This window comes from Falco naumanni, chromosome 13 (genome assembly GCF_017639655.2).
Source record: "Falco naumanni isolate bFalNau1 chromosome 13, bFalNau1.pat, whole genome shotgun sequence".
Classification (NCBI taxonomy): domain Eukaryota; kingdom Metazoa; phylum Chordata; class Aves; order Falconiformes; family Falconidae; genus Falco; species Falco naumanni.
This window is the reverse complement of record NC_054066.1, coordinates 27606879-27627834: the sequence shown is the minus strand read 5'-3', so window position 1 is coordinate 27627834 and position 20956 is coordinate 27606879. Positions and strand designations below refer to the sequence as shown.

The window sequence follows — 20956 nt, the reverse complement described above, 5'->3', positions numbered from 1 at the left end:
TGCCTTCCTACGCAGCTAGAAATTCAAATAGTAGGCAAAACGGCATCACTGCACTTTTTCCTGCTAACTGGGATTTTGTAAGGTGGAAAGGCTCACTAGGACATAAATAATGCATTTCTGCAGTATTGCAGCTAACATTTTCCTTCACCTTTTCCTACTCTTTACATGATCTACCTCTACTAAAGTATCAGTTTGGTTTGTTATTTTTTAAATGGATGCTCAAAATTCCTGGGGCAGCAGGAAGCCGTGACAGCAGCGTGACTGAGAGCTTGCAGTGCCGTCCGGATCAGGGACACGGCTTTGCCCAAGCGGCTAGCCAGCCTCGGGAAATGACGGTAGAGATTATACAGCGGTTCGTGGGCTGGCTGCTACAAGATGATTTTAATAAAAAAAAAAAAAAAAAAAAAAAAAAGGAGCTTTATACTCTCTAATGACAGGGTGTAAGCTGCATTGAACGTTTTAATTCCTTGCCTGCCTCAGCACAGGGCACATTGCCCCCCCCTCCTACCCACACAGCTCCACGGATTTGCTTGCTCCAGTGCAATGTGAATGCAAAAGAAGAGCATGTGTTCTGCTGAAACGGCACGTGATTTCTTATCCTTTGACATCTCCCTCCCATATTTTCATTCTCTCTGTTAGCATTGTGAAGAATAAAATTATAAATCCCCCTAGCACAAAGAACAAGGAAGAGGTATAAAAACTAGCATTTGCTTTTTTCCTTTTGATTCATACCATGGATGTAGTTACAAGAAATGCTTACATTTAGTACTAAAGCTGATTTTGTTCTTTTTCAATATTTTAATTTCCTCTAGTGAAGAACTTTATTCTTAAATTCCCCCAGCCTTATGTATGAGGGATCTAAAGTTAGCTGGATCCTTATTAATACATTCTTGTCAAAAACTAGAAGAATTTTCACACCAAGACACTTGTTTTCTATTTCTTGCATCTCAGAAATACAGTTCATACAAATCATCCCAAATCTCCAAGCGTTTCCCTGAAAGTGGATGAGAACAAATGAAACAAGCTTTTTATGGACTTTGAGGAAGATATTAAATCAGATTTTAAAACAAAAAGCAAATATCAACTATCGCTTCTCCAGAACTATGCAATGGAATATTTTAAAAAACATTCAGCATTTGAAGAACTACCTGAATAGTCAAATACATTTAAAATCTTAAGAATCAAATCAGTAAGAAAAAACATGTGATTGAAGTTAAATGTAGACATTGGATTCTCATGACTTTTGGATACATGATATTATACCAAAGGGGAGACAGTTGGAAGAAAATACTCACCTAATGTTTCTAACACACTTCATATTCTGATTTCTTTTGCAGTACACATAAACCCCAAGAAATACTAAGTCCTTCACACAAAGTCTTCATGTGATTTATACGAAATGAAATCACAAAAATTACAGTAAAAGAAAGGTGTCATACTTAAATGCTCAACAGCACGGAAACACAATGGGATGAAATTCAACCTCCCGGTCACACTAATGATTTGCAGAATACTATGTAAGATGACCTACTGAGTTAAGGCTCTTTTACTGCCTACGCGCATAAGGGTGAGCAAAAGACAATGTCAGCATTGACTAAATTTCCAGTTTCAAGCACTCAATTTTAAGGCTTCAGCTTCCATGCCTCTTGGCTGACAGACACGCCATTTACTGCCTATATGATCTGCAGTTGGGAAAGGCAATTGCAATTTTTGGAGAAAGGTCCATAACACACTCTTCTGTCTCAATGGGATAAATTCTGTATGAAACACTCCATAGTAATTAAGAGCACAATATTTAACTATGTCTGACAACCTTATATGGCAAATGAGTAAGCTCTTGAGGTTGTAGGACAAATGATTGTAACAAGCACACTCAGAGAATGCTCTAAATGTCCTACATCTGAGACATATTTTTCACAGCTGGCCAGATGTGATCTATCTGAGAACACTTTGAAGAAGTACTATTTCAAAACTCAGTATTGGGATCCTCCCAAACAGACAAGGCTGTTTCAAAGGTCATTTCCCTTTGATCAAGAATCTACCCATCAGTCAGAATGAATAATAAAGGAGCATCAAGCCATCCACTAAGAACCAGTTTAGAGAACTTGAAGAATGTGGCTTTGGTGCTACTTTTTTTATGCATAGCGGATACGCTGCAGCTCCGAGAGGATACATTTCCAAAACTACTTTTTTAAAAAAACAAACTATCCAGAAGTGGTTTTTTTCCAGGTAGTTGAAATACACAATAAATATATCCAGATTAAACCCCGGTTTTTTAAAAAAATAAAATATATTTATAAAGCAATTACGAAGTTTTATTTTCCAGTTATTTTTTAAAGCTCTCAGTATAATTCAGACCACTCCAATGATTCATACTCCCTGCAGATGTCTGCTACATTTATCATGTACACAAAATGTCATAATAAAAATAATTTAGCTCTCCACTTGTAAAATAGGAACAATTTTTAAAAAATAGCTGTAATGTATTTCCTAGATATACCAAGTTAAAAAAAAAAAGAAAAAGAAAAAAGCGTATGAATATCCCTACTATATTATATGAATGACTGTATGAACCTTGTTCTAACATTAGCTGCAATGTTATACTTTGGTATTACTGTTTAACTTACACTTTTCCTGTGTCATAATTAATTTTTCATTGAAATCAACTCAAGAACAAAAACAGTAGTTATAAAAGTTTCATTATATTAAATAAATACATAAAGGCAATAACTTAACTTAAGCTTCCCTTTTCTGATTGCACAATGTAGTAAAAAAGATGAAGTACTGTAGTCATTGAATACTGACTTCCATAAATGGAAACCAAGGAGGCTTTTGAGATGTCGGTGAAATTATTTCAGTGAGAAGATTCAGAGAATTCTGTGTCCCAGGAACAAGGATAGTCTTTCAAATCTATAATATTGATGCTCCGAGACTCAGTATGAAGGATCTAGTTATTATTTCTGGACTGAATGCAATAAATAAAGAAAGGTCATCCACATAATACCACAGCATAAAGGTTCTGAAATAAAGATAGTGAAGAAAGAGTATTTTCTTATATTTTAAATTATAGGAGTAATACTGATGTCAGCTGTACAAATGACACTTGGTTGTTACTGTCTGGTCTCTGTTTCAGCTGTTCACCAGTATGTGGAGTTCTGAATGGGGAATGCTGATGTAAGCTGAACTAAAGCTGATGCTGCTGTACCTCCTCATGATGTCAGAACCTACACAACATACCTAATCCACTGACTTAGTCTTTGCCAATAATTTCACCATTGTTTATGAAAAGACAACGTGCAATCTCTCCCACAATCCATTCCAGGAATCAGAGCACAGAACAGACTAACATTAAATACATGCTCTCGTCCTTTTATGCCCTAATTGATACAAACCAAGATAAGCATGCTGGAACCAGCCTCCAATCCAAGTCTGACACAGAAAGTTTCAGGTCCTCTGAAACTAAGGATATCTATCTATTGATCTATTGATCTACCTATTTTTAACTGAAGGCTTAGTTTTCCTTGTGCTCCATAGGGCATTTCATGTTAGTGCAGAGGTAGCTGACATCTGAAAATACATTAGTCTGAACATCCACTAAAAGCTGGCAATCGGCTCTCACTACTTCTACATGATGAGCTGACACTTTAGTGCAAACTTCCCAGAAGCTTCTAATCAGAAAATTAATTTTCTGATGTAATGGAAGGCAAATTGAAACTTACAAGATTATAAAAATCAATTAAGCTGCCTATTAGAAGAACAAAGCCAGACAGAGGATATCTAAAATTCTCCTGAAATCCAAGCACATTCTCATAATTATTAGACCCAAGAACTAAAAATAGGATGACAAACTGTCCCCTATAAATTCTTAACCTTAGAAAATGAAACATTGATGTAGTTCTTTAAATAGATTATTACTTCCATAGATGATGCACATGTTTTCATTTTCTTCCAGAAGTCACATTAGCCAATTCCAATAAATTCAAATATGCCAACTTGGAAAGAATTGGTCAACAACATAACTCCATAGGAAACCTATCTGTAATATTTTTTTCTTTTATTGACCTACAAAGAATTCAGGATCATGACTATTAATAAAGGTAGATGAAATAGAGACAGCGCAGGAAAAAAAACCCTTATTTTTGTTACACTGCCAAACGCATATGTCTGTGAAACATGACTAAAACTAAATGTAATGGGATCAAAGCTTGTTGTAACTCTATAGAAAACAGATTTGCTTGGGTTTTTTCATAGTGATCTAGCTTAGGACAATTCAGCACTATCAGAATAATATGAAAACACATGCACTGTATACATTGACTTTCAAAATCTTGTTCTCTCTTTCATATTTGTACAATAGCTAATGTTAATTTAAAGGATAAATAATGTTAATTTTACATTAGTCACACAATTTACTGTCCTGAATGAAAAACACTGCTTTAATCATAAACACTTAAATTATTTTCAAAGCTTCTCTGTAGATACCTGCTATACTGTAGTTTTAAAATTCTTAGACGCTTTTTTCCCCTCATTTGTTGATAGTTTAAAAAAAAATTAGGAAAAAAGGACAAACACTGCTAAATACGTGACCAACCCTGGTCATTAAGTTCAGTCTATATCTTTTTGAGAAAAAGCTGAAACAAAACACGGTACCACAGAGCTCAGTATTTTTTACCCATAGCACTGTAATCATATTTCTTTTAAATGGTGTGGTGGGTGAAGAGTAGTTGTTAGACTTGCAGAATGTTTTCCTTCATTTTCTGTAGATATTAGGCAATATTCCCTAAATGTTATTAAGTTTTCCAAATGTTTTTAGTAGAATTTCCAGCAAAATTAGACATTCCATGGAGCAAGCCATGGAATATAAAAAGCTGCATATAACAGAATCAGTCAAATATGCAAACTACCAGTCTAGTAAAATGGCCACAATTCATTCTGCAATAAAAGAAAGTTTGTGGAATTTACATAATTATCTAAAAGCATGAACTTACAGATTTAGGTGGAGAATTGCTTTCATCACAAAGAATTTAAGCATACTGATGAAATCAAGTTAGAAGTGAATCAAAGGGCAAGATTTAGCAGTCAAACAAACATCTATCTATTTATAAAAACAGAATGTGGATAAATATCACCAGAAAAAACATTCAACAAGAGCACGATTAATTTGGAAAATGACAATCAAAACTCAAATCAAACTGATCAATCCCCATTAAGGGTAAATAAAACATTAACAAAAGAAAAGCTAAAAGGCCTCCCCAAAACAAATGCATAAATGCATTTAGCATTATTAAAATATGAATTTGATGTCCATATTTGCTAACTTTTGTTGGCAATTCTGAAAGGATTAATTTGACCAGTGTTTCACTTTAAAGTTTTTTATTGATTATCCTTTTACACTCCACAGCACTGGGAAAGCAACCTGTCTTTGGAGCAGATGGGTACAGTCCATTTCCTAAGATACTTATGTGGGAGTGGAGTGGGGAAGGAGGAAATCAGTGAATTTCAGTCATTCTTACCATCTTTTACTGTGTAAATATTTTGACCTGATCAGCAATGTCAAGGGAAGCATGCAGAGCCACAGGAAATAGCTTACATAAATGAACTTTTAAGCACTGCCCTCCAAGTGATTAGATTCTGAAAAGCTGTGAACACCAGGAAGGCTAAAGTCTATCCATCAATACATCCAGCTTTACATTTCAATATATATACTTTAAAACTAATCTTAGCACTCTCCGCAGGGTTAATGATCATGGGCACTAAAGCAGACAACAAATTTCAACATTAAATATATTCTGTTTGGTATTCTGTAGGACAGCCATAATAATTTCTTTTACATACATAATGCTGTCAGAGCAAAAGTGATTTTTCAATGAAGAAACACAACTTCTAGAAGTTACTATTAGGTTTGTAGTTTTCTTTTAACATGAAGCTATTAGAACAAAGTATCCAAGTAGAAAGAAAAGGAGAAAAGAACATACCCTAACAGAATTTAATATAATTATGTCCCGAAACTGAACACATATGCTAGAGAAGAGTTAATGATATATATATATTGCCTGATGGCTCCCTGAGGAGCAATTTGCCAATACAGCTCCATTACATCAGACATAATAAAAATGTCTATGTTGACCAGTAAAAGCCAGGTCTGGTTCTCTTCAAACTCCATCACTCTGGTGGTATGTGAATCATTCTTCCTTTTCCCTCAATACTAGCAAAACTACTTCTTTAGTAACTATTTACACTCAATGTCAGGAAAGAAACTTTAATGAAAAATCATGACTTTTAAAGATAATAAATCATCATTGCTAGCTGCTAAACAGACAAAAGCACCTGGCACTAGCTACTGTATATGTCTTCATTTCTTTAAGAGTTAAGCAATAAACCAGGTAAAAGAACCCTTAATTTTATGAAAAAATAAACCTATCTGCATTAAAGTTTCCAACAAAGTCCACAAGCTTGTTCAATATTAAATGCTGATTAATAAATTACTGGTTTTCAGCTAGCAGGAGTTGGAACCATACTTAACAGTAAATTATATTACATAATAGCTAGAAAGAAGAACAGCAAGGCCCTAGGGATCAGGAACAAAAGCTATATGCTACAAACCAGCATACATGACAGCAGAAAAAAGAAACCTAGTATTTTCCTTCCTTTTCTGCTGCACCAGTCCTTGCCACATTGAAGCATAAATCTATATTGAGTGAAAAATGCAAATTAAATTGTTGGCCTCACCCACACAAGAGCTTATTTATTTCCATTTACCACTTGCTTATATAGCTCAGTGGTCCCAATACTCAAAAACAATATTCAGAAAGGAGATGGAAAAGTGTGTGTGGAAGAAGAAGGCATCGTTTAAAGTGCTGTTTTGAAAAGAAAATACTAATGGCTAGTCTGAATATAACCTGGTCCAATGCATATATGATTATACTCACATAAATATATCTTATTCAGCTTCATCAAGTGAAATGTGGTGTGTGTGTATATATCTATATAAACACTTCTACAGCAGCATATTTATATAGGGAGATGGAAAGGCAACATTCTTTAATTACATTTTAAGTGGACTTCAGTGGCATATTAAAATGGAGAAAAATCTTCCTATCTACCTTGCCTGGAACAAAAGCTTTCAGGCAATCTTAAAGGACCCTGCTAAGGGAAGCAGCAAGCATATCAGCAGATATGTGCACCCAGCTGGTAAAGATAATGACAAAATCCCACACTCAAGGCCCAATGCTAACCCAACCAAAAGAATGCCAGGGAGAAGAAAAAATGTCCCCACCGGTGATGTAGCCACCTAACAACCATTTCAGCATCTTACCCTCTAGCAGCTGACCCATGACTGTGTGTATGGTCATAAAGATTGTGCAGAGACAGTTTATCCATTTTCTTCTGCAAAGAGAAATAGTATCTAAATTTTGAACAAAGGCAGACAAATCTAACAGTAAGGCATATCTTCTTTTAAAAGAATAATTACGATGACGAAAAACATTAGGTGATGGAAATTGCAATCTGCTCTCCAGCCTTATACCAATGAGAGAGAAAATACCTTCTTTACTTCATTATCTTTTATACTACTTAAATATATTTTTTACCTGTGTGAGTTTACCCCTATCTTTTGCACAAGCTCGTACCTCAGGCCCCAGCTCCACTCACTACTTTACTCTTCTAACTTCCTGCTGTGTTTGTATCACACAGGTAATAAAAATCTCCTTAGATATCGAAATAAAACTGGAAAATTAATAGTTTCCAAAAGAAAATTGCATCAAGTACTATTCTTTCAAGACAGTTATCATCAGATTTTACTTATATAGATTAAGTAGCAAGAGGAATTTTTTAAACCGATTAAGAGGAAACAGGACAGAAAATAGAAGCAATTCCTACTTCAAATTTAACACCTAGCTTACACTTACTTCTGCCGTTGAAGATCAACGAAACCAGAATCAGTATAGGAAGTGAAATATGAAGACTCAGAGATCTTATCCTGCATGCCTCTTCTCATGTAATTTTTAAAGGCTCTCCTTCATGAACGTAAAAATACTCAAAACGCATAGTCCAAGTTCATGGTAAAGAGAACTCTACTGCAGATGGCTAAACACCACAGCAAACACTGTTTTCCCAATCTCAGCAAGAAAGCAACAAACACAGCAAGAAAAGAGGTAGAGAGTGGGGCAATAAAAGTCCCAAACCAGCAAGGTTCAATGCAACATGAGCCTGAAGAAAAAGCTGCAGAACCACAGGAAATCCAGAGACAATTAGTGCTCTGGGCTAACTTAAAATACCAATGAAGGTAGATGAAACTGTATTAAATTAATTTTAATTGGAGACCAAGTTGAAAAAAATCCCTAGGTCAACAACAACAAATTGGGAGCAAAGCTCAACAACAATATCTCCTTTAGGAGCCTTTCTTCTCTCACAACAGTTAAGAAGTAATAGAGACACGCTGATGACACGATTAAAGTATGTCTTTAGCTGAAAAAATTGTGCTGTCTAGCCATCAGAAGTAGAAGCATGAATATTTTCCTAGCTCCTCTTCACTATTGCTTTAGCCTTATAATTTCTGACCCGACAACTGCATTTTGTGATCCTCTCATGAGATGTGCTTGTCAACTCAGTATTTTTTAAGAAAAAAAGCTAAATAGTAAAAGCACAGGACATTGTTCTTCTACCTCCTTTTTAAAGATAGGTTATTGCTACACACGCCTGATTTTTTATAGGTAACAACTGCATTTATGATGGTCTTAAATGAGATGCTTTTAAAGTCTTTGTGTTTTTAAGGAAAAAAGCTAAAAAATGCACAGAAAATCATCCTGAAAGGCAAAATAGTATTAAAAAATTGTATCCAACCCAACGCCTATTTAGACGTGCAGCTAAACAGAGCATAGAGGCAATATTTTAGTCAGATGGACCCAGCTGAAAAGTGCTGGAAATCACGACTAGTTTTTGCTAATAAAAATACCCGTCTCTACACATATATCCTCAGGAGTATTTACTATATTATCAATAAATTTGCACAACTCCACAGCTGTTACTTCTCAGAATTGTTACTTACCCCAGTTTTATCGCATAGACGCAAAGTATGAAAAGACCCCACAGCAAATAATTCTCCATCCACAGCCCAGGCAACAGATGTTATAGGATATTCATGGGGCTGTGAGCTGTACAGCAGACGTCCATAACTGTCCCAAACCTTTAAAAAAATTTTTAAATATATACCTATATGAACATAGTTTGGGCATACCTTTACTTATTCTAGAGCTATCATTTTCACTCAAGATCACAGAATTTGCACAAATACACTCTCTAAGTTATTTCCTTGCCTTTTAGCCTAACTAGAAAAATCACATATATTATAGTTAACTTTCATTAAAGGTTGTTCTAATAAATATTGTTTGCTCAATGCAATAGAATTTGCTGCTATGGCAAATGTTACATTATTCTCTAGAAAATATTTTTAATTAGTGAGCTTTGTTTCATGCAAATTACTGTAAGTCTGTAAAATAACCACAAGGTTTATTCCATTTGCACTTGTTTCCCAACAATGTGATGCACCTCTGCACATTTCCAGACCAAAGAAATTTTCTCACTGATTGAAATCAATAGAATACCAGGAAGCAATTCACAGTGTAGTAAACTGATTTTAACAATTTGATAATTTAAAAAAATTTCTTAATTGTGTATATTTTTATCAGAGCCATTATACATTTAAAGAATGATAGAACCAACATATGATATAATTAAAAATAAGTTCCTACTTAAGGGAAGAAATACAATATGTGCTTTCTATTTTGGATACAGAGTATACTAACAAAAAAAAAAAATGTCTTAAGGGATTCACTAATGCTCCTGTAATAGAAAACAGTAGCTTTATCTCCTTCAATTTTGTATGTCATTACTTTTTTCACTGTATGTCATAGCTTACACTATTTCGAGTAATCATTTCTGTATTTCTGCATATTTTCCTTTCGCAGTTGTTTCACTTGCATTTTACCTATTTTTATTCTGCCACATCTAAAAAAAATAAATTCTAGTTTTATGCTACTAGACAGAGGTGTATTTAAAAACAATACAACAGCGTAAAAAGCAAGTTTTTCTTGAAAACTGAAAGACTTCTCATTTAATTTTGGGCTTCCAAGTATTATTAAAACCAGAAAATGTCAGAATGCCTAGTATCTTTTTTGGCCTTTTTAGTTTCCTTTAAAAGGTTTAGTAGTGCTCACCTTATATTTACAATCTTCACCTGCAGAGAGAATAAGATCATTAACTGAGTTCCAGTCAGTTTTTAAAATAAGTCCATCATGGGCTTTCCACTGAAACAGAAAAAAAAAAAAATTAAACATAGATGCAACAAGTCTGACAACTTCTATTTTTAATATTTATCATTCATCATTTACTAGCATTCATACACTCCAATGCAGACAAGTGTTTCCAACAGTACAAACGCACGGATATCATCTCTTCTGCAGAAAAATAAATCAAACACAGCTTGAACAAGGCAGAATGAAAGCATAACAATCTGCACCAAAAGCATATTCTAAACCCTTGCTTTTGTATCTTTCTTTTTGTAACAAATGAAAAGGGAAAATCTGCTGTATCTTTTTACCTTTTGTTTATTTACAAAAAGGGACGAGCTTAATCACATGCCCGAGGAATATCCACAGCAGAAATTGTCAATTTCTTCTCAGTTTAGAGAAATGAACAAGCTCCTTATTTGCAAGAACACTAAAAAGAAAAGGGGGGTCGGGAATGAGCAGTACACGTGTTGCATGGAAAATTTTAGCACAATTTCTCCTCAGCAAAACCAAATAACTGACAAAAGTTTTCACATGGAAGCATGAGTCAATGTTAATGTATTAATGATACCTGCAAAACTTTAGCATTTGGCTGAAGAGGTTTAATAATCAGTTGCTTCCCTGAAGTATAGAGAACTTTTTCAGAATCAGGTCCCCAGGCCACTGAGTACACTGGTGATCCTGTAGACAGACAGAAAGAAAATATTTATTATGACTTAACTGATCAAATTATGCAGAAACTGCTACAGCCACTTCAAACTGGTTACTTAAAATCATGTATCAAAAATTCAGGGCTGGGAGAAAGCCAAACTAGGGCAACCGTTTGTTCCTCACACTTGTCTGATGCATGCAGGGGTCCTCAAACTTTTTAACCAGGGGCCCGGCACGCAGATGAAGTGGCAGGCAGTCATCTGCGGCTGCTTGGTTTCCCCCCCTCCAACCCCCGGCAGGGGGGTGTGTGTGGGGTGTGTGTGTCTGTAAATACGGGCGGCCGGATTGAGGACCCTGGGGGGCCGTATCCAGCCCACGGGCCGTAGTTTGAGGACCCCTGCATTATGGCCATGTTTACTGGTTCACTTCATGTTTCAGACAGCCATTGGAACAGCAGTAAGAGACAGATGCAAACTAGAAGGACAACTGAAGACTTTAGTTCATGGTAAATACCCTTCCAACACTCCTCAAGGAAATAAAAATACATAGATTGAAGTCCCAACAAATTCACTTGAATAAACCATCAAACACCTACCACTTTCAATGGAGACACTCTAAATTTAACTGAACAAATCAATTCTATGAAAAACAAATAATGAATTGATGGCTTGTCCAATGCTACCTACTGAAAATGTGTATGAATTCACTACTGCTAGTTATCTCATTTTCTCATACTGTACCTATCCATTTTGTCAATGCATCACTTAAGACCTACTGATTTTATTTCAAGGTCTGTCCCAGCAGACTCTGACCACGTTTATTACTTGCTTTTTCATTTCACGCTCTCTTTGGAGAGAGAAGAATAAAGCAAACCACCTCTGGAAGAATTAAAATTGCCACATTTATTCTTATAAGTTTTTTTCTTCAGTCAAATCACCTTCATAACCAGACAATTTTGTTTCTTCAGCTTCACTGAACCTCATGCATGTACTCCCATTGGTTTTATTTCCTCACTTTTAAAATAAAAATCTGACCAATTTATTCCAAGATACAGTCAGGCAAAAGATGACATTGTCACCTTGACATTTGGGTCACCTTTCCCCTTTAAGGTGCTCCTCTCCCACCTTGACATACTGATCCCCTGGCTCATGATTAACTGGGACACTGCAAAGATTTGTGTTGCCCTTTCCATCGGTACAAATTTCTCTATTGTATCAAACAAAGCCCTTCACAGACAGTTTACTTGTAAGGTCTATCTGCATTACAGCATCTTTCATTCAGTATTAAAATGTTAAAGTCTTCCCAACTGATCAGTCCACAAACTCAGCCTTCAATGCCCAGCTGTCAAATCTCCAGAGCTCCTCTCTTTCTGTTTAGTTTGTAGACACTTCCTACAAATACCTACAAAACCATTTCATGTTTACCTTGAAATCCCCGCAAACTTGTTTGCCAGAATATCTACTACATGATTAAATCCGATGCTGACACCACTGACTGTGATTTGACCAATACCTAATTAAAAACTAGTAAATATCTGTATTAAAAGTAAGCCCAGCAAGTCAGGTAGATGGCTCACCATGTCACCACCTATTATTTTAATACTGTGTTTTTAATGCTGCACCTTTCTCAAACCTCATTATCTCTTCCCATTTACCATGCTACTAATTCGTAAACGTTTTTATAAGTGAACAGTGTTACACAACTCCAGAAAATGAATAGTAATAGCTGCATTTTGTATTTACTTAATCTTTTATACTCTGACACAATTTTATTCACAATTGTCACTTAAGAGATACAGAAAATCAACATGACAACAGTCATCCTAACACTTTTCAACAGACATCAGAAAATCATTCTTTGCGCCTATAATGGTGAGACTGAACGCAAAGGTGGGCAGAAAAAGCTTTATATTGCATCTAAATTATTCTTTGCAAGATGTTTAGGCTCCATAATTAAGCATCTGACAAAACACATATTTTTGTTTTGCTGCACACATAAAAAACCCAAACATCCCATACACAAGCAACTTACAAAACAAATGATAACAAATAAATCCAGAAAGAGTGGTCCACAGGCTTCAGATTTTTTCCAAGTAACTGAAAACATGTTTTTGCAGACTGAAAAGTCCAGAATGATGTATCTAGAATAAAGCTGACTGTTCCATTTTAAGATCATGTTATGTTGAAGTTTTCAAATGACCTTTTTTGAAAATAGAAGAAAGTAAAAAATTACATGGAAAAAGCATCCAGGAAAAAAAAATGAGACTTGCCAACTATGCAAATATTTTCCATAGTACTTGACAGGATTAGTCTCCCCTGAAGAAGAAGAATCAAAGTACTACACTACTTGATTCCTTACAAATAAAACTAAGAAAGTTAAGTAAAGAGCATGTCCAAACATTTATTTCTGTCACAGCTAAAGCCCTGTAGCAATGGACCGCAAGTTTCAGCATGGCCTCAGCATTACAGTGCATATAAAACTGCAAGGAGGCAGACTGCAGTAAGTCCCTGTCACCCCATTCTCTTTGCTTTTTGTAAAACTTGCTTCCGTATCTTCTGAAATGGGAAAGAGATGGCTTATTTCAAGCTTCTGTTTTTCTCTAACAGCCTTAATATTCTCACTGGCAGAAGAGAGGCCTTTGAAGACATGATTCCATTATCTAAACACAAGCATCTAAGCGATGTGATGGGCCGAGGGTACTCTGAGATACCCGTGCGGAGCTTACAGATATGACATGGGACCTGAAGGAGATTTATCTCCTTCTGGAATCGATTTGGAGGTTAGGCAGAGCAGCCCAATGAACCTCAAACGGCACATCTACATTAACACTACTAGACTTGTACCCCAAAAGTTCTGTTTGAGAAGCAAGAAACCTCAGAAAAAGCAACTGTTACAATCTAAATGTTTGTATTTGACAGTTTTGTAATTTTAGAAGAGGAAAATGCAAAGAAATTATCCTAAATTCTGAGATACGCATTTTTTGGGACTCCTATCAGCTGATAGCTAAGTGTCAAATTGATCAAATAAACTGAAATTGACCAAATAAACCATTTTTTAATATATTTTTTATTTATGGTAATAAAAAACCCCAAAAGGCTTAAGAAATGCTTTTACAGTGTGAAATTTTCAAAGACACATATGGCATATTAAGTTTCATTTTAAAAAATGACTCAGGAATATCTTTATGGGAATATTTTGATGAGATTTAGATACTTAACTAATTGAACTGCTATATCAACTGTTGTAAAATCACCTAATATCTTACCACTTAAACTCTTGAATTTTCTCTCTGAACAAGAAGCTGGTTTTGTTATAGCAAATCAATTCGGTGCACTAAACTTGATTAGAGCTTCCACATATTCAAACCCTAAACTGAGACAGGGTGTCATCGCTGCTAAGTATTTTTGTACTTCATGTATTTTCTTTTAGGAAGGCATTTACTTTATGTTACTTAGAAATACAGAATTATGTTATTTTCTTTTTTTAAGTTGTCAACTGTTATAGGAGACAATTCACAGAAACATACAACATATATTAAGTAAGTCTGGCATTAGCTGTTTTCCTATTGGCAGCAATTTATGTTGAAAATGACATAAATTCTGTCACCAACTGTACAGAAATTCTGAATAAACTAATTTTTGTCCTGCTCTAATGCTGATTTAACAATCAGAAGACTTTTTTATTTAAACCAAATGTTTAACTTTTTTATGATGGCTGACTACTTAACCACAATTTCCAGGGCTTAACAGCAGGAGCTAAGTTAACTCATTTCCTTCTGCACTTAACAAGAACTTGGTTGGGAAAAGACTGCCAACACATTGCATTGCTGTGGAAAGAAAAATTCAGCAGAATGTACAAACTGCAGTGAATTGCACTGGTGATAAACAGTTTCAGGAAAAAATACTCTCTGAGAAAAGTAGTGAGAAAAGCAGAAAGGGTGGGATCTAAAGAGGGGACCTGGAGAGGGAACATCAGCATTAAGCATACAGGGTGGATTTCTGCACATCCCAGTGTTCTATTCGCAGATGTTAATCCCCAATAAATCATTCCCATGGACAATGCATATAACAGAGAAAGAGCTCAGGTGGAGTGCAGGAGTGACAGAGCAGTCACTCTGACACTTCCATCCACAGAAGGTATTTTAGTAATTACAACAGTAAGCTTGTGAGAATTTTTACTTTCACAGGAGTAGAAATATTAATTCAGATAATTTTATTTTGTTCTGTGGCAGCACAAAAAAACAGGAGCTGCATTTGGAATACAGTTGTCCCTTCAAAAGCAAGTTCCACCTCACAATAAACATATTCTAATTAAACTGTTTACATTGTAACTGTAGCAATTTTGCTTCCATTAACCAAAAGGGCAACCTATATGCCAATTATTCATATTACCCCTTGGTGCTTATTCATTATATTACTCACTGGAAGCCCATCAGAAAGTCAGCAATGCTCAAGAAAGATGAGTACTCACTCAAGAAAGATGTGGTCTTAAGAGTACTAGATGAGAAACTGAATTTGAAAGAAAGGTGAGAGAAACCACCTGAAGAACTAGAAATTCATCTGAGGTAAACCAGTTGAATGTGTGGCACAGAAACAAGAGGTGGATAATGATACTCAGGGTAGATCCCTGAAGTTTGTTTTCTTGCTTGCCCTGAAGATTCTCAGACCTGGAATAAGTAAAGCCGTCAGCAAAGCTGTCAGCTTCACTAGTGGGAAAGGCTAAAGAAACGGCACTGCAGAATAATCTTGATTGTGATGCGGAAGGCACAACCGCCCTCTACTTAATTTTCAGCTTCACAATACCTTTGACTCTTCTTCGAGGATTAGAAAGCCAGTGGTTTACAAACCTCATCAGCAGCAATTTTAGACAGATGTTTCAGGAGAGACTATGCAACTGTGAACTCAACACCGGTCCTACTAACTGGATGTTTGGCCTGAGAAGGACTCTGCTACTACAGACTTCATGTCAAACAATCTTAGTGTCAGAGTCTACAAAGCATCATAAAAATTTGTGGTGGTAGAGCCATCTTTTCTTTCAAATGTGGAACTTCAATACTTTGTACATCCTTATTTCCTAATTCTGTGGCTCTCTCCGAAGGAACACAGACACTTTGAGCAAGCGTCATGCTGCAATGCATACATCACAGAACACACAGAGAAATCCTGCTTCAAGCATAATCATGTGGGTTACCAACGTATACCAAAGAGATCCATGAAAAAAACCTATCTCATCAAAACATACCAGTGTACCATGTCAGCTGGAAGCCCAAAGAATTGCAAATACAGCATTTTTAAAAAAAAAGTTTTCAGTTTAAGGAAAAACAGGAACAAAAGGAAGTATATTAAGGTAATTAAGGATGAAGAAGTGAGATCAGGCTCAAAGAACAATGCAGCCATAAAAGCAATACATTAACCTGAAGGCTGAATGCAGTAGTGGCTATGGGGTCACACTTTATTCTATGCATCAGCACAATTGAAGAACATGTGGCCAAGGGCTCCATATAAGTACTGAAAATGCTAAAAAAGGGAAAAATGTATGTTCATGTTTTTGTAGTGAATAAAAATCCAAAGATAGAATAGGCATGTGGACCATCATACAAAGATAAGAGCTGGAAAATTTATTTCTAATACAAAGAGTGGAATGAGTAGAAAGAATGTTAGCAATGGTAATCCTTTTATTTCTCAAAAAGATGATAAAGGAAGTGAGAAATTAGCTCAAACATGATATACTTCTTTTAAACAACATAACAATCTCTGCAGAATCCTATGCTGATCCCAGGTATGTAAGTAGCTTACAGAGGGGTCTGCGGGAATCTGATCCTATAAATTTAAAGATTAAAGGGTTTCTGAGCTTCAAGGGATTTTATCTTAAAACACAAATACAAGATGACAATTATTGCATGGAGACACAACTGTACTTTTATACTGTCCCAGAAACTCTTAAGAAACCAATGAAAATTCAGCTTGCGTATTTCAAACTACATGTCTTACTTTATAAGCTACATCAAACCTCAAATAAGCACAATCAAGCATAAAAAAAATCTTGAAACACATCAACTGAGAAATAGTGAAGAGCGTGTGCTTCAACCTGTTGAGGTGTGGGGTTTTTTTTTTGTTTGGTTGGGTTTTTTCCAAAAAATTACAGTTCAGTTACCTTATCTTTTTATATTGTAAGCATGAAAAAACATTACATCTGAATATGAACTTCCTTAACAGAACTGAAATATATTTTACATTCACTCCTGTGGTTAAAATGCCTTCAACAGGTTGAAAGAATTTAGATAATTTGTTTCAGAAAGAGATAAGGGTCTGACATTTAACCCAAACCCAGGTGCATGTGGTTTCTTAAAAAATGTCAAAAGGTCACATGATCTCAATGTATGAAGTCTGAAAAACAAAATCTGGCTCAGTATCTTCACTGAAATACTACAAAAATGTCAGAAATTATGATTATAAAAATAGCATTTTAAAAATATGAAACATTTATATAAGTATGTATTTGCAGTTGATACTGTTGCATTTTACAATAATGTGATTTTAAATTGACTTAAATAACTGGAATGCTCTAGTATGCATAAAACTGTAGTTACAAAGCCAAGATCAAGGTTAGGTCTCCACGGCCCCAGTTCAACAAAGAATTTAAGCACAGGGACCATTTCACTTCAGTAGAACTGTTTGCATATACTAAATTAGTTACTGGGTTAAATAGATAGACAAACCAAGGGCTCTTAAGAGCTTTTTTAAAGTTCAGAGGAACTAACCTACACGCGCTTTGCATCTTTCAAGCATTCTTGCAATGCTTTTAGATTTTTTTTTTTCAGTTTCACCATAAGAGTCTGTGGCTTGATAAAAAAATCATTTTTAAAATTTTTAATTCTTTAGCCTCTCCAGAATCCTTAGGGTGGAACTGAAAGTATTGTCTAAAATTGTTGCAATAACACTTCTCATTTGAAGAGATCTCTTTTTAAAGATAGTCATCTCATTAAAAATCCAGTTTCCTTTGTATTCAACTATGACTTCTGTTTAATTTTAATTAAGTTTATCAAGGCCTTAAGACCCTTAAATAAACCACTACTGCCAGATTTAGGGTGTTATTTAAATATATTTAATAATATCCTAAATTAAAAAGTTCTAATGGAACTTTAAGAAGATTAACTCACCTTGCTGAGCTAAAGTGGATCTCAGCATTCCACTTTTAGACCAGATTTTCACTTGGCCATCTTCACCAACTGTAAAATTACCACAGAAATCATCAACTCAAATGCAATAATAAATCTAACAAACATGGTGCTTGTATTTACCTAGGAAACACTAGAGTTAAAATAAGTCCAGGTCTTCTTACAGGTAAATATTGTTTATTTAGTTTTCCTAACATGCAAATAGATAGTATATTAAGGGACAGATATTCAAGACTGTTCTTCTGCTATTATCAACAACTCTCTTCTTCTCCTGAAAATCCCTATAGTCTTCTTATCTGAAGCTGCTCCTGGGAAGAGAAAGTCCATCACTATTTAAATATCCTAAGTTCTGTATTTTCTATTCAGCATTGCTAGCACTTTTGATCTATTTACAGTTCAATGGCCCAGAGGCTGATTAAATGAGTCTCTGAGGAATCTGAAGAGAGTAGGAGCAGATTTTATGTATTAAACCAGAGGCTTCACAGTTGATAAATGGTGAAACTGAAGATAACTGAAGTCTCTGTTTGGAAGGCTTAAATTTTATAACATAACTGTGTGTTACCAAGAAACTCAGTTTGCTTATTAAAGATTAAGTTCTTATACGCTATACAGCATAGCTATGTATGCATTAAGAACATAGATTTCCTAGTGTGCTATCATATTTAAAACATGCAGCTCTGGGCCCTCATTTAGGCCTCCCAGATTCAATTAATGAGGAAAAAGTTGCATTAGAAACTTAATGCCATTCTTCCATTCAAAGGTAATTTACTTACCAGATTTCAGGTTTTTACATCTGGCCAATGTAGCTTTTAAGTGTTAAAAAAGTATGACTTTTCTTTTTTACAATCTTATTTGTGTCCATTTGATACTGATAGAGCCATAAAAAACATTTTAACTGATACAGTATCATCAACAATTCAGTCTTCCTCAAAGTATAGTTGTGGTATAACAGTAGTTATCTTCTCAGAGTACACTGTTTGGATATGGTGATGAATTCCCATACTCTCCGTAAGTGTCACACAGTCTTTCAAAAAAAACCAAAACTAAACCAACCAATCAAACAAAAAAACCAATAAAAAAACACGCCAGAAAGACTGAAAAGGCAATTTTGATTTTTCTTTCAAGAAGTTCCTGAGGCAAATCTGTCTTTAAAAAGAACAATATTTCTATCCCTCTGGGATTTCAGAGGAACATGCCAGACAGAGTTCCTTGAAGCAGAATTTTAGAGTCAGACTGAGTCTGGAAACAAGCAGATCCAAAATTATCTTCAGTACTTCTGGACTGAGTTGGAATTCGTCCAAAGAAATCAGCTGTGCTAGATCAACAGGAGGCTGCAGAAAATTCTGACACCAACAGAAATCCCATAAAGGAGAAGTCTATAAGAGGAAATTTAATTAGCTTCCCCTTAACATCAAGATAGATGTTTTTGACAAAAATGCCAAAAGCAACTAATTACCAAAAGATTTAGGACAAAAACATGTAGAGACGCAGACACTTGGAAATCACTCTCCCAGCCTCAACAGAAAAGAGTTAGACTGCAGCTGGACCTACTCCACTTCTAATAATCAAGAAAGAGAAGCATAGGAACATTCAAGATGTTCATGAGGACTTAGTAAGCTTTGCTGGCTAAAAAACCCCAAATGTCATGTGCAGGAATATAAGTGTACCGACTTAGCAACCTTTTTTGGTAACAGATTAAAAAAACCCAACAAAACAAATATTCTCCTTTATGAAGTACAGAACATCCACAAAAACATCTAAGCACTCTGGTATTAAAAACATTTACTTTCAAGTAAATAGGATAACATCTAATATACAGGATCAATAAAAAATTACATGTTTTTCCTAGATCTTCTATTATTTAAAAGTGACAACATTCTTCTAAAACAGCATTAACCAAATAGTGTAAAATTTACTTCTATTAAACAAGGTGATAATAACTCCAGTGATAGCGAAGACATAAAGAAAAGTAATTTATTATAGCTAGCTTCATTTATATTGTTGATTTTTTGTTTCTGTTTCCCCCTTCTCACAAGAATGTCAAACTAAGCCAGTGTGTGAACACTTAATACTTTTGTTTTGTTCATTCAAATTTAATGTAAATATAATATAAACTATGAAATTTAGGATTACATCTTCTAAACATGTCGAGGATTATATTATTTTTCCATAACATTCTATTGTTATTTATCCCATAAAGTACTTACATTCTACACATTTTATTGAAAGCACTTACTTTTCATAAATCTTGTTTAATAATGTATTTTTGTATACTTACATTTCTTCATGTCATGTCAACTTTGTATATTAAAAACCTAAAAGGCTTTATTTTAAAAGAGCTTTTCTGTTATATTAGTTTTCAAAACACTTCATTACTTTAAGAATGCTTACCTGTAACCAGTGCTGTTCCTTCATAATTCCACCTTCCTGCAAGTACAGCTCCACAGTGTGCTTCTACACTCTTCTCTACTCTTCCTAACTTTGAAATTAAGTGGAACTTCCCTAAATGAAAGTTTGAGATGGAAACAGTGTATCTAATTTTGTGACCCGATATTTAGGACTGTAATGGTGTTTTCTGTTACAAATACACACAAAACAAGAAACCAGCAACAAAAAAAGAACAAAATATATAATTAAGTTGTTCACAGCTATGATTAGCCCAACCAAATGAGATCTTGAAGAAGGATTACTTGTAAACTCGCTACAATGTTGTTTGTTTGGGGTGATAGCCATAATCTTTGGTTTGGCTATTGCTTTTTCTTATGCCTCTCTAAAGTTTGCATGTCTCTCTGGGGACACAACTGCCTGATGTTATTTCATTGTCTGAAAGCTAACAGAGGTA

At 35.0% G+C, this 20956-nt stretch overlaps 1 protein-coding gene across 3 annotated transcripts in view; it reads right to left on the bottom strand.

Moving 5' to 3' along the window:
- IFT80 (intraflagellar transport 80) overlaps positions 1 to 20956 on the bottom strand; it is a 53815-nt gene that overhangs the window by 22024 nt on the left and 10835 nt on the right. For all 3 annotated transcript variants that reach the window (XM_040612480.1, XM_040612482.1, XM_040612481.1), the window contains exons 4-8: positions 20506 to 20616; positions 18097 to 18165; positions 10858 to 10967; positions 10215 to 10304; positions 9047 to 9184 (exon numbers count right to left, since the gene is read on the bottom strand). In XM_040612480.1, coding sequence (XP_040468414.1) covers positions 9047 to 9184; positions 10215 to 10304; positions 10858 to 10967; positions 18097 to 18165; positions 20506 to 20616 — 518 coding nt within the window. The remainder of the gene's footprint in view (positions 1 to 9046; positions 9185 to 10214; positions 10305 to 10857; positions 10968 to 18096; positions 18166 to 20505; positions 20617 to 20956) is intronic.